The sequence below is a fragment of the Pristiophorus japonicus genome, chromosome 6, assembly GCF_044704955.1.
Source record: "Pristiophorus japonicus isolate sPriJap1 chromosome 6, sPriJap1.hap1, whole genome shotgun sequence".
Classification (NCBI taxonomy): Eukaryota; Metazoa; Chordata; class Chondrichthyes; family Pristiophoridae; genus Pristiophorus; species Pristiophorus japonicus.
In genome coordinates, this window is record NC_091982.1 from 244,133,379 (window position 1) to 244,150,244 (window position 16,866).

Here is a 16,866-nt window from a genome sequence, read left to right on the forward strand (position 1 = left end):
AAAAGTTTCCCAATCATCTCCCTCCGAGAATTTCTTCAGGATCCCACTGTTCTCTGCATCTTCGGATTCGCTATCTGTATCTCGTCGCCAGTTGTTATGTATGGAGAAAGAGTCAGACTGAACACTGTGAGCTCAAAGTAAAGTGTGACCTTAGTCTTTTATTGCAAGTCTTCAGAGTGCCTCTCAAACCTGTGAGGCCTCCTTAAATACCTGTGCACCCAAGGGATTATGGAATCCTTTGGGACCCCAGGGGATGAGCCCTCTGGTGGCTGTGCAGAGTAAATACAAGTTTACATATACAACACTAACCAGCGCCCCTTTACATTCAATGGCATTACCATTGTCGAATCCCCTACCATCAACATCCTGGGGGTATGGAGAGAAAACAGGAAAGGGGTGCTGAGGGAATGATCAGCCATGATCTTATTGAATGGTGGTGCAGGCTTGAAGGGCTGAATGGCCTACTTCTGCACCTATTTTCTATGTTTCTATGTTTCTATGTCACCATTGACCAGAAGCTTAACTGGACCAGCCACATAAATACTGTGGCCACAAGAGCAGGTCAGAGGCTGAGTTTTCTGAAGCAAGTGTCTCACAAGGCACAAGTCCGGAGTGTGATGGGATACTCTACTTGACTGGATGAGTGCAGCTCCAACAACACTCAAGAAGATCGACACCATCCTGGACAAAGCAGTCCGCTTGATTGGCACCCCATCCACCATCTCAAACATTCACTCCCTCTACCACCGGCGCACCGTGACTGCAGTGTGTAACATCTACAAGATGCACTGCAGCAACTCACCAAGACTTCTTCAACAGCAGCTCCCAAACCCACAACCTCCACCATCTAGGACAAGGGCAGCAGATGCATGGGAACCCCATCACCTCCAAGTTCCCCTCCAAGTTACACATCCTGATTTGGAAATATATCGGCTGTTCCTTCATCGTCGCTGGGTCAAAATCCTGGAACTCCCTCTCTAACAGCACTGTGGGAACACCTTCACCACATGGACTGCAGCGGTTCAAGAAGGCGGCTCACCACCACCTTCTCCAGGGTAATTAGGGATGGGCAATAACTGCCGGCCTTGCCAGCAACACCCACATCCCATGAACAAATAAAATAAAAAATTACTGGACGAAAAAAGACCAAGGTCCATCTAGTTCGTTTTCTACCATCCTGGTAATCACATGATACAATGACAATAAGAACACAAGAACTAGGAGCAGGAGTCGGCCATATGGCCCCATCAGTCTGCTCTGCCATTGCATAAGATCGTGGCTAATCTTCCACTTTCCTGCACTATCGCCATGTCCCTTGATCGCTTAGTGTCCAAAAATCTATCGATCTCAGTCTTGAATATACTCATTGACTGAGCTTCCTCTGCCCTTTTGTAGAGAATTCCAAAGATTCACAACACTGAGTAAAGAAGTTTCTCCTCATCTCAGTTCTAAATGGCTGACCCCTTATTCTGAGACTATGATTCCTGGTTCTAGGCTCCCCAGCCAAGAGAAACAGCCTCCCTGCATCTACCCTGTCAAACCCTCTCAGAATTGTATTTGTTTTAATGAGATCATCTCTCATTCTTATAAATTCCAGAGATTATCTGCGCATTCTACTCAATCTCTCCTCACTGGACGCCCTATCATCCCAGGAATGGAATAGCCCATCTGTGCAAGTAGTGAAGTCTTGCCCTATAAATGCCGTATAATGGAGTTGTTGACTGGATTTTCAGCTTTGATGTTTTGGGGCGATAATGGCGATGGGGAGGGAAAGTTAGCAGCCAGGAACAGTTTGTCTCTCAGTAAGTTTCAAAACACTTTACAGCCAATTAAGTACTTTTGAAGTGTAGCCACTGTTGTAATGAGGGAAACGCGGCAGCCAATTTACATACAGCAAGCTCTCACAAACAGCAATGTGATAATGACCAGATAATATTGATTGAGGGATAAATATTAACCCAGGACACCGGGGATAACTCCCCTGCTCTTCTTCAAAATAGTACCATGGGATCTTTTACATCCACTTGAGAGAGCAGACGTGGCCTTGGTTTTAAGTCTCATCTGAAAGACGGCACCTCCGACAGTGCGGCGCTCCCTCAGTACTGCCCCTCCAACAGTGCGGCGCTCCCTCAGTACTGCCCCTCCAACCGTGCGACGCTCCCTCAGTACTGCCCCTCCGACAGTGCAGCATCCCTCAGTAATGCCCCTCTGACAGTGCGGTGCTCCCTCAGTAATGCCCCTCTGACAGTGCGACGCTCCCTCAGTACTGCCCCTCCGACAGTGCGGCGCTCCCTCTGTACTGCCTCTCCGACAGTGCGGCGCTCCCTCAGTACTGCCCCTCCGACAGTGCAGCGCTCCCTCAGTACTGCCCCTCTGACAGTGCGACGCTCCCTCAGTACTGTTCCTCCGACAGTGCGGCGCTCCCTCAGTACTACCTCTCCGACAGTGCGGCACTCCCTCAGTACTGCCCCTCCGACAGTGCAGCGCTCCCTCAGTATTGCCCCTCCGATAGTGCGATGCTCACTCAGTCATCATAGGCAGTCCCTCAAAATGAGGATGACTTGCTTCCATGCCAAAGCTGGATGAGTTCACAGGTGTTTTAATGAAGGACCTAATATTCCAGGTCCTGAACTACATATTGAAGGGTGGAAGATGCCTGAGCATGGAATTTTTAACGGTGTGGTGGCCGTTGCATACCAGCCACCACACGAGCTTGACAGAGCTAGGTCTTAGCCCAGTGGCAAGTGTTAACCAGGACGACTGGAGACCCGCTCTGCTGTACGGACCTAGTGCGCACACATATCGCAGTGTGGGCTGGCCCGTGCTGCCCCTGGGCCCTCGCCTCTTCTGGCCCCGAACTCACGCCTCTCCTGGGCCTGATCACATCCCTCTACAATCTCTCACTGCTCCTTCGCCCAGACCTCGCCGCTCCTGCTGTACCTGCCCATGCTCCAATCACCAATCACGTAAAGAATTATGAGCCAAATGGCCACATGGCATGAAAAAATAAAACAGTCAAGACAACATTTGTCACCTTCAAATGGGCACAGTTTTGTAACTGAACCCAGTGTTAAAGTCTTGCTGCTCCCTCAGTACTGCCCCTCCGACAGTGCGGTGCTCCCTCACTACTGCCCCTCTGACAGTACGGTGCTCTCTCAGTACTGCACAGGAGTATCAGCCGAGATTATTTCTTGTGATCAAGTCCCTGGAGTAGGACTTGAACCCACAACCTTCTGACTCAGAGGTGAGTGTGCTACCCACTGAGCCACAGCTGAAGATTAAGAGGAAATTTATTAGAGCTGTCCGAATGTTTTTAATCAGAGGACACAGATTTAAGATAATTGACAATAGAACCAGAGACGACATGAGAAGAATTTGTTTTTACGCAGCGAGTTTTTATGATCTGGAACACGCTGCCTGAAAGGGCGGTGGAAGCAGATTCAATAGTAACTTCAAAAGGTAAATTAAATCAAATGTGGAAAATTTAGCAGGGTTTTGGGCCAAAGAGCGGGGTGAGTGGGACTATAATAAGATAAGTCTTGGAAAGAGCTGGCACAGACACAAAGGATCGAATGGCCTCCTTCGGTACCGTATCATTTGATGAATCTATGAAGCTTTGAAGTCTCAAGTCTAAAGTTTGGGCGCCTGCATTTGTATGAGTGTCTAAACCACGGAGTACCATCTGGTACCAGGCACACCCTGGCTGACTACAGACCTTCCATTTATTTAAACAGGCAGTCCTTCACCTCCCTGATATGACACACAGCTTCACACACTGAACTCGCTGCAACACAGTCTCCTGTAAACTCAATGAAGCAAAGGCCATTGCAAAGGTCAGTTCTACAGCATACCTCATTTGGAAAATACTCTGCTCTAATCTCAGTCCCAGTCCCTAGCGTGAGGTGATATAGATTGTCTTCTTGTAAATCAAAAATACAACCACAACAACATTGCATTTATCATGAACAGGAGCAGAAAATAATCAAAAAGGCTAATGGAATTTATTTTTTAATTATTGCATCATTGGCAAGGCCAGCATTTATTGCCCACCCCTAATTTCCCCTGAGTAGATGGTGACAGGGCAGGGCAGTTGTAGGTCTGGAATCACATTATGGGCTAGACCTGTTAAGAACAGCAGATTTCCTTCCCTAAAGAACATTAGTGAACCAAATGAGTTTTTACATCAATCCAGTAGTTTCACAGTCATCATTACGAACACCATTTTCAAAATTTATTTTATTAATCAAATTTAAATTCCCCCAGCTGTCAGGGTGGGATTTGAACTCAGGACTCTGGACGATTAGTCTAAGTCTCTCGATTACTAGTCCAGTAACATAACCACCATTCTACCATTCCTGATGCTGGCCTGTATATCTAGGAGGACTAGAATATAAGGGGGTCGAGGTTATGCTGCAGCTGTACAAAGCCCTGGTTAGACCACGCCTGGAGTACTCTGGGCACCACACCTAAGGAAGGATATATTGGCCTTGGAGGGAGTGCAGCGTAGGTTTACCAGAAAGATACCCGGACTTAAGGGTTAAGTTAATCCACGTCTCGGTGTCTGGATGACCCGCCAATGCGCCCATCTCCACGCTTGACTGTTGCAACGCTCTCCTGTCCAGCCTCCCACCTTCCACCCTCTGTAAACTTGTGAGCTCATCCAAAACTCTGCTGCCCATGTCCTAACTCGCACCAAGTCCCGTTCACCCATCACCCCCTGTGCTCGCTGCCCCGTGTCCTAACTCGCACCAAGTCATTGGCGCCGGGTCCGGCAACATCTCGATTAAAAAATGTCATCCTCGTTTTCAAATCCCTCCATGGCCTCGCCCCCTCCCTATCTCTGTAATCTCCTACAGCCCCACAACCCCCCGAGATCTCTGCGCTCCTCCAATTCTGGCCTCGATTTTCATCGCTCAACCATCAGCGACCGCGCCTTCAGCTGCCTGGACCCTAAGCTCTGGAACTCCCTCCCTAAACCCCTCTATCTCTTTCTCCCCGTTTAAAACACTCCTTAAAACCTACCTCTTTTACCAAGCTTTTAGTCACCTGTCCTAATATCTCCTTTTGTGGCTCGGTGTCGAATTTCTGTCTGATAATCGCTCCTGTGAAGCACCTTAGGATGGTTTTACTATGTTAAAGGCGCTATATAAATGCGCATTGTTGCTCTATTGAAGGATGAGAAGGTACCTACCTCAGGAAGGAATAAGCAGCACCAGAAGTGGTAGGCTTTGAAAAGCAACTTCTAAAATACAAAATCTTTGAATCGTGCCTGTGCCCAGCGATATATCCGTCGCCTACTTGCTCCTTAACGAGTTAAGTTCGAAAATGAAGCTGATCTTGCAACAGGACCAAGGCTGCCGGATACACAGGTCGCCTGCAGGTCAAACTCAGCTTCCCAAATATCGCGGCTTGTGTTTATCCTGTGGGTGGAGCTGTCACTTAGGCCCAGATCCATTTTTTCCTTTCTCGCAGTCCTTCTGTGTTGCCAGAAACTCCCACTAGCCATTCAATGTGCCTGGACAGTGTCCCAACAACTCACTTGTTCCAATGTTAAACCACCCCCCCCCCCCCCCCCCCCGGTTCAATCTGGTGGGTGGGATCTTTCTGTGCAAACCAGAGACCACAAGAGTAACGTCCCCCACCAACCCCCAAACCCAAACCCACCCCCAAACCCACCCCCAAACCCAACCCCACCCCCAAACCCAACTGCACCCCCCACCCCACCCTCAAACCCAACCCCCACCCACCAACCCCACCCCACCGCCCACCCTAACCCCACCCATGCCCCCACCCCTCCCCAACCCACCCCGCAACCCCACCCCCAACCCTACCACGTCCCAACCCCTTAACCCCGTCCCCCCACCCCACCCCAGAGCGAGTGGACATTTTGCCGCGTGGAGATTTCCAAATAACTGGAAGGTATTACAGAATAACTGCCTTTCAGAAAAAGGAAGGTAGCAAAAGGGGAAGAGAGAGAGGAAATCAACAACCGCACACGTACACAGAGGGACAGAATGAAACGTATCTGTGACATGCTGTTGTTCGGAGGCCGTTCCCTCACAAACCTGGGCTGGCACAGGAAGATCCCACCAGACCGCAGCATGAAGCTTTGAGGGGCTTTCAGTGGCACTTTTGCAGGATGGAGACTGAGTCAGGACTCATTTCGAGGCCAGTGGGAGTCACTGGCCCACGGGACAAGCAATTATCGTGCTTCAGCGCAGATCGGGAGAGGGCTGAATGAGAGAAGTGATGTATTGTGTGGGTGACAAGAGGGAGGAATCGGAAGAAGAAAGGTCACACCTGAGACACAGAGGGACCAAAATTGCCCCTTCCCTTAAGGCCTGTTACTGTCAGAAATCGGCAGCCACGCTCCTCCCCCCAACTCTCCGCCACTGCCGATCCGTCCGATGTGCATCATCAGAGCGCGCACTGCCGATGCCATCACCCCCGACCCCCCACCCCCAATGGCGAAATTCAGCCGAAAAAAGAGAAGGTGGGTAGGTGGGGTTGGGGGAGATGGGGACAAGGTGGGTCGGTGGGGTTGGGGGAGATGGGGACAAGGTGGGTCGGTGAGGTTGGGGGAGATGGGGACAAGGTGGGTCGGTGAGGTTGGGGGAGATGGGAACAAGGTGGGTCGGTGGGGTTGGGGGAGATGGGAACAAGGTGGGTCGGTGGGGTTGGGGGAGATGGGGAGAAGGTGGGTCGGTGGGGTTAGGGCAGATGGGGACAAGATGGGTCGGTGGGGTTGGGGGAGATGGGGAGAAGGTGGGTCGGTGGGGTTGGGGGAGATGGGGACAAGATGGGTCGGTGGGGTTGGGGGAGATGGGGAGAAGGTGGGTCGGTGGGGTTGGGGGAGATGGGGACAAGATGGGTCGGTGGGGTTGGGGGAGATGGGGAGAAGGTGGGTCGGTGGGGTTGGGGAAGATGGGGACAAGGTGGGTCGGTGGGGTTGAGGGAGATGGGGACAAGATGGGTCGGTGGGGTTGGGGGAGATTGGGACAAGGTGGGTCGGTGGGGTTGAGGGAGATGGGGACAAGATGGGTCGGTGGGGTTGGGGGAGATGGGGAGAAGGTGGGTCGGTGGGGTTGGGGGAGATGGGGAGAAGGTGGGTCGGTGGGGTTGGGGGAGATGGGGAGAAGGTGGGTCGGTGGGGTTGGGGGAGATGGGGACAAGATGGGTCGGTGGGGTTGGGGGAGATGGGGAGAAGGTGGGTCGGTGGGGTTGGGGGAGATGGGGACAAGATGGGTCGGTGGGGTTGGGGGAGATGGGGAGAAGGTGGGTCGGTGGGGTTGGGGAAGATGGGGACAAGGTGGGTCGGTGGGGTTGAGGGAGATGGGGACAAGATGGGTCGGTGGGGTTGGGGGAGATTGGGACAAGGTGGATCGGTGGAGTCAGTCTATGAAAAACTTTTTGAGGCAATACCATCTTAATTGTTCCTAAAAATCTGGTGTTGTAACTGGGGAGGACGGACTGGGCTTCCACTGACAGGTGGCACCCTCTGTTGAGAAGGTCTGGGATGCCCGAGGATGTTTCGAAGCTGACTGTTTGTGCAGTGAGCCTGTGTGAACAGGTGCCGGGTCTGTGAATCTGTATCGAGGCGCCAACTCCGACCTGTGCTCCCATTGGATGTGGCAAAAGATTTTATTAATATATGAAGAGAATGAGAGCCGTAAAGGAGAATGTGGGCCCTTGATGCAGGTACGACTATAATGGATAATAAGGAAGTAGAGGCTTGTTAAATGGGGACTTTGTACCTATTTTCACAGTACAGGAGGAGGACAAAATACCCTCAGTGCATGGAAACCTAAAAATAAGTCACGGGGGCAAACCTCATATAATTATTTTTTAATGGTGATGGAGAAAATAAGGGGACTGTAGATAACGAGACCCCCAGAACCTGATGCTTTCCACCCCAGGGATTTTAAAGAATTAGACGAGGAAATTGCAGATGTGAAAACAATGTGATAATGACCAGATAAGCTGTTTTTTTGCCACGTTACTTGAGGGATAAATCTTGGCCAGGACACCGGGGAGAACTCCACTGCTCTTCGTCGAATAGTGGCCAATGGGATTTTTTACGTCCACCTGAGAGAGCCGACGGAGCCTCGGTTTAACGAGACATCCGAAAGACGGCACCTCTCACAGTGCAGCGTTCCCTCAACACTGCACTGGGAGTGTCAGCCTGGATTTTTGTGCTCATGTCTCCAGAGTTGGGCTGGAACCCACGACCTTCTGACTCAGAGACGAGAGAGTGAGACCCACTGAGCCAGCCAAGGCAGCAGCAGGGGAGCTAAAACTGGCCTCGCGACACTTTCTGGTCAATGCAGGTACCTTTGAATGTCAGGATCGGACAGATCGATCAAAACTGTGGTGCCCCCCATGGCCCAATAGCCAGCAGGTAAAGAATGGCTGTGGCAACAAAGCCTGCGACACTGTTCGACCGGGAATGGGGGGAATTGGGAATTCCAAGGAGAACTGGGCAGATTATGTCGATGTGATTTTCAATTGCTGTTCTGTCCATTGTTACACTGCAGCACCACCTAATGGCCACTGCAGGAGGTACAGTGGGAGGGCTTTGAATGTAGAATTTTGGCCTCCTAATGTTCACTTAAATATTTCATTGAATCACAGAATAATACAGCACAGAAGGAGGTCATTCGGTCCATCGGGCCTCAGCCGGCTCTTTGAAAGACCTCTCCAATTAGTCCCACTCCCCCCTGCTCTTCCTCCTGACACCTGATCCTCACAACCCCGCAACACCTGCTGATAATCCCCATGAAGCGGTGAGCTGTGAGGACCTGTGACCATCACCATGGTGCAGTATGCTGAGAGGACCTGTGACCATTGTTATGGTGCAGTGAGCTGCGAGGACCTGTGTACCAGCTGACCATCGCCATGGTGCAGTGAGCTGCGAGGACCTGTGTACCAGCTGACCACTGCCATGGTGGAGTGAGCTGCAAAGACCTGTGACCAGCGCCATGGTGCAGTGAGCTGCGAGGACCTGTGTACTAGCTGACCATCACCGTGGTGCAGTGAGCTGTGAGGACCTGTGTACTAGTTGACCATCGCCATGGTGCAGTGAACTGTGAGGACCTGTGCACCAGCTGACCATCGCCATGGTGCAGTGAGCTGTGAGGACCTGTGTACCAGCTGACCATCGCATGGTGCAGTGAGCTGCAAGGACCTGTGACCATCGCCATGGTGCAGTGAGCTGCGAGGACCTGTGGCCATGACCATGGTGCAGTGAGCTGCGAGGACCTGTGTACCAGCTGACCACCGCCATGGTGGAGTGAGCTGCAAGGACCTGTGACCTGCGCCATGGTGCAGTGAGCTGTGAGGACCTGTATACCAGTTGACCATCGCCATGATGCAGTGAGCTATGAGGACCTGTGCACCAGCTGACCATTGCCATGGTGCAGTGAGCTGTCAGGACCTGTGTACCAGCTGACCATCGCCATGGTGCAGTGAGCTGCAAGGACCTGTGACCATCGCCATGGTGCAGTGAGACGCGAGGACCTGTGACCATCGCCTTGGTACAGTGAGCTGTGAGGACCTGTGACCATCACCATGGTGCAGTGAGCTGTGAGGACCTTTGTACCAGCTGACCATTGCCATGGTGTAGTGAGCTGTGAGGACCTGTGACCATCACCATGGTGCAGTGAGCTGTGAGGACCTATGTACCAGCTGACCATCGCCATGGTGGTGTGAGCTGCAAGGACCTGTGACCATCACATGGTGCAGTGAGCTGCGAGGACCTGTGACCATCACCATGGTGCAGTGAGCTGCGAGGACCTATGTACCAGCTGACCATTGCCATGGTGGTGTGAGCTGCAAGGACCTGTGACCATCGCCATGGTGGTGTGAGCTGCGAGGACCTGTGACCATCACCATGGTGCAGTGAGCTGTGAGGACCTATGTACCAGCTGACCATTGCCATGGTGCAGTGAGCTGCGAGGACCTGTAACCATCACCATGGTGCAGTGAGCTGTGAGGACCTATGTACCAGCTGACCATTGCCATGGTGCAGTGAGCTGCGAGGACCTGTAACCATCACCATGGTGCAGTGAGCTGTGAGGACCTATGTACCAGCTGACCATTGCCATGGTGCAGTGAGCTGCGAGGACCTGTAACCATCACCATGGTGCAGTGAGCTGTGAGGACCTATGTACCAGCTGACAATTGCCATGGTGCAGTGAGCTGCGAGGACCTGTAACCATCACCAAGGTGCAGTGAGCTGTGAGGACCTATGTACCAGCTGACCATTGCCATGGTGCAGTGAGCTGCGAGGACCTGTAACCATCACCAAGGTGCAGTGAGCTGTGAGGACCTATGTACCAGCTGACCATTGCCATGGTGTAGTGAGCTGTGAGGACCTGTGACCATCACCATGGTGCAGTGAGCTGTGAGGACCTATGTACCAGCTGACCATTGCCATGGTGCAGTGAGCTGTGAGGACCTGTAACCATCACCATGGTGCAGTGAGCTGTGAGGACCTATGTACCAGCTGACCATTGCCATGGTGCAGTGAGCTGCGAGGACCTGTAACCATCACCATGGTGCAGTGAGCTGTGAGGACCTATGTACCAGCTGACCATTGCCATGGTGCAGTGAGCTGCGAGGACCTGTAACCATCACCATGGTGCAGTGAGCTGTGAGGACCTATGTACCAGCTGACCATTGCCATGGTGCAGTGAGCTGCGAGGACCTATAACCATCACCAAGGTGCAGTGAGCTGTGAGGACCTATGTACCAGCTGACCATTGCCATGGTGGTGTGAGCTGTGAGGACCTGTGACCATCACCATGGTGCAGTGAGCTGTGAGGACCTATGTACCAGCTGACCATTGCCATGGTGCACCAGGCTATAAACACACAGCGCAGTGACTGAGCAGATTATCCACCTCCATAAGGAGCAGAGGGACATGAAACACTCATACCTGCACCTTGGCAGGGCTCTCCTCACCTTGGGAATCATCTCCATTTTCTTGGGAATCATTGCCTTCTTCCCAGTGTTTTCCTACAAGCCCTGGTTTGCCGGATGGAGCGTCAGGATAGCTTGTCCCATCTGGAACGGAGCTGTGGTAGGGAAAAAAACTTTTTTATTTCATTCCTGGGATGTGGGCGTCGCTGGCTGGGCCGGCATTTATTGCCCATCCCTAATTGCCCCTTGAGAAGGTGGTGGTGAGCCGCCATCTTGAACCACTGCAGTCCGTGTGGTAAAGGCACTCCCACAGTGCTGTTAGGGAGGGAGTTCCAGGATTTTGACCCAGCAACGATGAAGGAACGGCCGATATATTGATACAACTTCTCCTCTCAAAAGACTGCCAGGAGGCAGGACGTTAATTTAGATACTTTAATGATGTCGGGAGCCTCTTCTATGACCTCCATTATGGGATTAACTTTAGCGGGCCGGGTTTGGTACATCACGAAAAGCTCGCCTGCTACAGCAAGGTGAGGACTGCTGCGTGCAGGAGGTGAGTGCTTTTACACCCAGCTCCTGGATCCAGAGTCCCTGCCTAACCCCACCCCCGGTGATCGGAGACGCACCCCCACCACGAGGCCTCCGATCACCACCCCCCTTACCCCATCCCACCCCACCCCACCCCACACCCGCCTCTGGCCCTCCCCATGCTGCTCCTCCAGCCCCCGATCGTCTATGGACCCCCCCACCCCCCCCCACCCTGCCTTCTGAGCTTCTCCCGGCCTCCGATCCCTCGAACCCCTCCGGCCACGACCTCCATGTGATCCGTTCCACCCCTCGCCCTCCCCTCTGTGCGGCCCAGTGCCACAGGCCTACCTGCCTGGAGCCAGCCTGCCTCTCCATCTTCCAGCCTGCCTCCCAAGAGGCTTCCCAGGCAAAGCAGGCACTGGGTTTCCTGACTGCCCCTCCCCCACCCTCAACCCGCCTTCCCCATTAAAATGCAGCCTCAGTTATTTTCAAGACTGAGATGGAGAGATGTTTGTCGGGTTAGGACAAAAGGGATACGGAGCAAAGGTGGGTAAATGGAGTTGAGGTACAGGTCGGTCGGGATCTGATTGAATGGTGGGACAGGCTCAAGGGGCTGAATGGCCTGCTTCTGTTCCTATGTCCTAGGCTTCCCCAGTCATCAAGATCCATGGCGCGGCCCTGGACAACGTGGACCACTTTCCATACCTCGGGAGCCTATTATCAGCAAGGACAGACATTGACGGCGAAGTTCAACACCGCCTCCAGTGTGCCAGTGCAGCCTTCAGCCGCCAGAGGAAGAGAGTTTTCGTGGCCCTCAAATCTGGCATCAAGCTCATGGTCTACAGGGCTGTCGTGATACCCGCCCTCCTGTATGGCTCAGAGACGTGGACCATGTACAGCAGACACCTCAAATCGCTGGAGAAATACCACCGACGATGTCTCCGCAAGATCCTGCAAATCCACTGGGAGGACAGTCGCACCAACATCAGTGTTCTCGCTCAGGCCAACATCTCCAGCATCGAAGCACTGACCACACACGACCAGCTCCGTTGGGCGGGCCACATTGTTCACATGCCTGACACAAAGCAAGCACTCTACTCGGGACTCCTACACGGCAAGCGAGCCCCAGGTGGGCAGAGGAAACGTTTGAAGGACACCCTCAAAGCCTCCCTGATAAAATGCAATAACCCCACCGACACCTGGGAGTCCCTGGCCAAAGACCGCCCTAAGTGGAGGAAGCGCATCCGGGCGGGCGCTGAGCACCTCGAGTCTCATCGCCGAGAGCGTGCAGAAACCAAGCACAGGCAGCGGAAGGAGCGTGCGGCAAACCTGTCCCACCCACCCTTTCCTTCAACCACTGGCTGTCCCACCTGTGACAGAGACTAATTCCCGTATTGGACTGTACAGTCACCTGAGAACTCACTTTTAGAGTGGAAGCAAGTTTTCCTCGGTTTCGAGAGACTGCCGATGATGATGATGGTCGGGCAGTTAAGTGTCGACCACATTGGTGTGGGACTGTAGTCACATGTAGAAAGAAAGAAAGAAAGAAAGAAAGAAAGAAAGAAAGAAAGAAAGAAAGAAAGAAAGAAAGAAAGAAAGAAAGAAAGAAAGAAAGAAAGAAAGAAAGAAAGAAAGAAAGAAAGAAAGAAAGACTCATATTTATATAATGCCTTTCATGGCCTAAGGACATCCCAAAGTGCTTTACAGCCAACGAAGTACTCTTTGACAAAAGCAAATAAAAGCCTAACTGCGTCAGCCTCTCCCTCCATTTTGTTGACCACAAAATAGTAATCCAGGTGTTCGATAAAATCTGCACAATCCTCGCCCTCCGCGAATCTCTCCAGAATTCCAATATGCCCATTGTACATGCGAAGGTTCTTAAGTTACCTCGTCGCCAATTGTAATGACTCAAGAGTCTTGTTACTGTAAACGGCCTCAGGTGTAAACCTGATCCATCTTTATTCACGCCCAAAGTACCTGCGTGACATAGTACCCGCGCTTATATACCAGTGACCGCGCACACGTGCATACAGCCCGATGACCTCCGACAGTGGCGCCCCCTGGTGTCTGGTGACCCCAAGCATCAATACTTAACAGAAAGAAAGAAAGAAAGAAAGAAAGAAAGACTTGCATCTCTATAGCGCCTTTCACGACCACCAGACGTCTCAAAGCGCTTTACAGCCAATGAAGTACTTTTGGAGTGTAATAGAAACATAGAAAATAGAAAATAGGTGCAGGAGTAGGCCATTCGGCCCTTCTAGCCTGCACCGCCATTCAAGGAGTTCATGGCTGAACATGCAACTTCAGTATCCCCTTCCTGCTTTCTCGCCATACCCCTTGATCCCCCTAGTAGTAAGGACTACATCTAACTCCTTTTTGAATATAGAAACATAGAAAATATTGTTGCAATGCAGGAAATGAGGCAGCCGATATAGGCCCAGACCAGGTAAGGATGGCAGGTTTCCTACCCTCAAGGGCCATTAGTGAACCCGTTGGGTTTTTACGACAATCCGACAGCTTCATGGTCACTTTTACTGGGCCCAGCTTTTTATTTACAGATTTTCAAAACTGAATTCAAATTCTCGAACTGCTGGGTGTGATTTGAGCTTGTGTTCTCTGGATTAGCCGTGCAGTAACATAAGCGCTGCAGCACTGTAACCCTGCAATATTAAATGCTGCATGCTTCTAAAGTACTTTGAAATATGAATATTAATGTGGTCCTGAAGCATGGCGTCAGTCATGGCTCAGTGGGGGGCGGGGGCTCTGTCACAAGGTCGAATGGTGAGGTGGCAGAAAGATTTCTTCCATTCTCATTGGGATCCTGCCCGTCATGTATTTAACCAGCATTGTAACCCATGTATAAACTGACCGAAGTTGTACACTGAGAGAACAATGACCACTAGGTGGTGAACTTGTGGGAGACACTCCTAACCTAGACCTTCAGATATAAAAGGGGAAGCTCCACCCACTTCCAGCACTTGAGTGCGATGAAATAAAGGACAGGTCACAGACTGACCTTCTCTCAAGCATGGGCCTCGTGTGCATTTTTACTGTATAGTAAGGACTTATCAATGGCGACAAGAAACTGGGATTTAAACCACGCGAGCATGGCCACTAGCAATAACAGGGGCAGTCAGGGATGATCGACTGGCAAGGAACCTTTTGTTTCCAACAGCAGCTCATGTTGGAGGCGTGGAGGCACACACTCAGCCGGAGTTTACAGAGGTGAGCAAAATACCTGCAGAAATTGCAGAAATGAACGCTGGGGGAAATCGCTGGAAGCTGAAGTTCAGAGAGTTCATGTGGAGCACGTATACAGTTCATACATCAGGACGCCACCGATAATGATGAAAGTGCTCCTCACTGGCATCCCAGTATCAATGGAGCTAGACACGGGGGCCAGCCAGTCCCTGATGGCTATCAAACAGTTCGAAAAGTTGTGGACGTCCAAGGCCAGGAGGCCAAAATTATCGCCGATTGACGCACAGCTACGGACATACACAAAGCAGATAATTCCGGTGCTAGGCAGCGCCACGGTAGTCGTGACCCACTGAGATTCGGAGAACAGGTTGCCACTCTGGATTGTCAGGGGACGGTCCCGCACTACTGGGGAGGAGTTGGCTTGCTGTCATGAACTGGAAATGGAGCGATGTCAATGCAATTTCCTCTGTAGAGCGAGTATCATGCTCACAGATCCTGGACAAATTTGACTCATTATTTCAACCCGGCATTGGCACTTTCATGGGGGCCAAGGTAGTGATTCACATAAACCCGGACGCCAGGCCAGTACACCATAAGGCCAGAGCGGTGCCGTACGTGATGCGGGAAAAGATAGAAGGCGAATTGGACCACCTGCTGAGGGAAGGCATCATCTCGCCAGTCGAATTCAGTGACTGGGCGAGCCCGATTGTGCCGGTGCTCAAGGCGGATGGGTTGGTCAGGATATGTGGCGATTACAAGGACACCATCAATCGGGTGTCACTCCAAGACCAGTACCCGCTACCGAGAGCGGAGGACCTCTTTGCAACGCTATCCGGTGGCAATCTTTTTTCAAAATTGGACCTGACCTCAGCTTACATGACCCAGGAGCTGGCGAGTGAGTCGAAGAAGCTGACCACCATCACGACACACAAGGGGTTGTTGGAGTACAACAGATGTCCGTTCGGGATTCGCTCGGCCGCCGCGATCTTCCAACGAAATATGGAAAGCCTCCTCAAGTCGATTCCAGGGACGGTGGTTTTTCAGGACGACATCCTCATTACGGGTTACGATGCTGAAGAACACCTCCACAACCTGGAGGAGGTGCTACGCAGACTGGACCGGATGGGCTGCGACTGAAAAAGGCGAAGTGCGTCTTCCTAGCTCCAGAGGTAAAATTCCTGGGGATGAGGGTAGCAGCAGACGGGATCAGCCCTACTGCGTCCAAGACGGAAGCGATCCAGAGAGCACCCAGACCCCGTAACACGATGGAGCTGCGTTCATTCCTGGGGCTCCTGAACTATTTTGATAACTTTCTTCCCAAATTGAGCACACTGCTAGAGCCGCTATACGTGCTCCTACGCAAAGATCGCGAATGGGTCTGGGGGAGCAGCCAGGAAAGGGCTTTTAATAGAGCACACAATTTGTTACGTTCCAACAATCTGTTAACGCTATATGACCCATGTAAGAAACTTGTGTTAACGTGCGATGCGTCGTCCTATGGTGTCGGGTGTGTGTTGCAGCATGTCAATGTCAAGGGTCAGTTACAGCCGGTAGCTTATGCCTCCAGAAGTCTGCCCCAGGCAGAAAGGGGCTACGGGATGGTAGAAAAGGAGGCGCTCGCATGTGTATATGCAGTAAAGAAAATGCACCAGTACCTGTTTGGCAGGAAATTTGAGCTGGAGACAGATCACAAACGCCTAACGTCCCTTTTGGCCGACAACAAGGCCATAAATGCAAATGCATCGGCCCGCATACAGAGGTGGGCACTCATGTTAGCCGCCTATGACTACACAATTCAGCACAGACCGGGCACCGAAAACTGCGCCGATGCACTCAGCAGGCTCCCACTAGCCACCACTGAGGGGGCTACCGAGCATGCTGCTGAGATGGTCATGGCTGTTGAAGCTTTCAGAAGCGAAGGCTCACCCGTGACAGCCCGTCAGATTAAAGTCTGGACAAATAGAGACCCGCTATTGTCTCTAGTCAAGAAATGTGTCCTGAATGGGAACTGGGCAGCCACGTACAGGGCATGCCCTGAGAAATTTAAACCATTTCACAGGCGCAAGGATGAACTCTCGATTCAGGCCGATTGCCTACTGTGGGGAAACCACGTAGTCATGCCCCAGATGGGCAGAGAGGTGTTCATCAGAGAACTCCACAATGGGCACCTGGGCATTGTCACGAAGAAGGCAATTGCCAGGTCACACGTTTGGTGGC

At 52.0% G+C, this 16,866-nt stretch overlaps 2 protein-coding genes across 2 annotated transcripts in view; one reads left to right on the forward strand and one right to left on the reverse strand.

Moving 5' to 3' along the window:
• LOC139266017 (phospholipase D1-like) overlaps nt 1–5,298 on the reverse strand; it is a 291,725-nt gene extending 286,427 nt beyond the window's left edge. Inside the window, exon 1 of the mRNA XM_070883772.1 lies at nt 5,192–5,298. The gene's annotated coding sequence lies outside the window, so the exon portion shown is untranslated. The remainder of the gene's footprint in view (nt 1–5,191) is intronic.
• LOC139266282 (uncharacterized) overlaps nt 1–16,866 on the forward strand; it is a 97,340-nt gene that overhangs the window by 66,787 nt on the left and 13,687 nt on the right. The window contains exon 4 of the mRNA XM_070884109.1: nt 10,910–11,080. Coding sequence (XP_070740210.1) covers nt 10,910–11,080 — 171 coding nt within the window. The remainder of the gene's footprint in view (nt 1–10,909; nt 11,081–16,866) is intronic.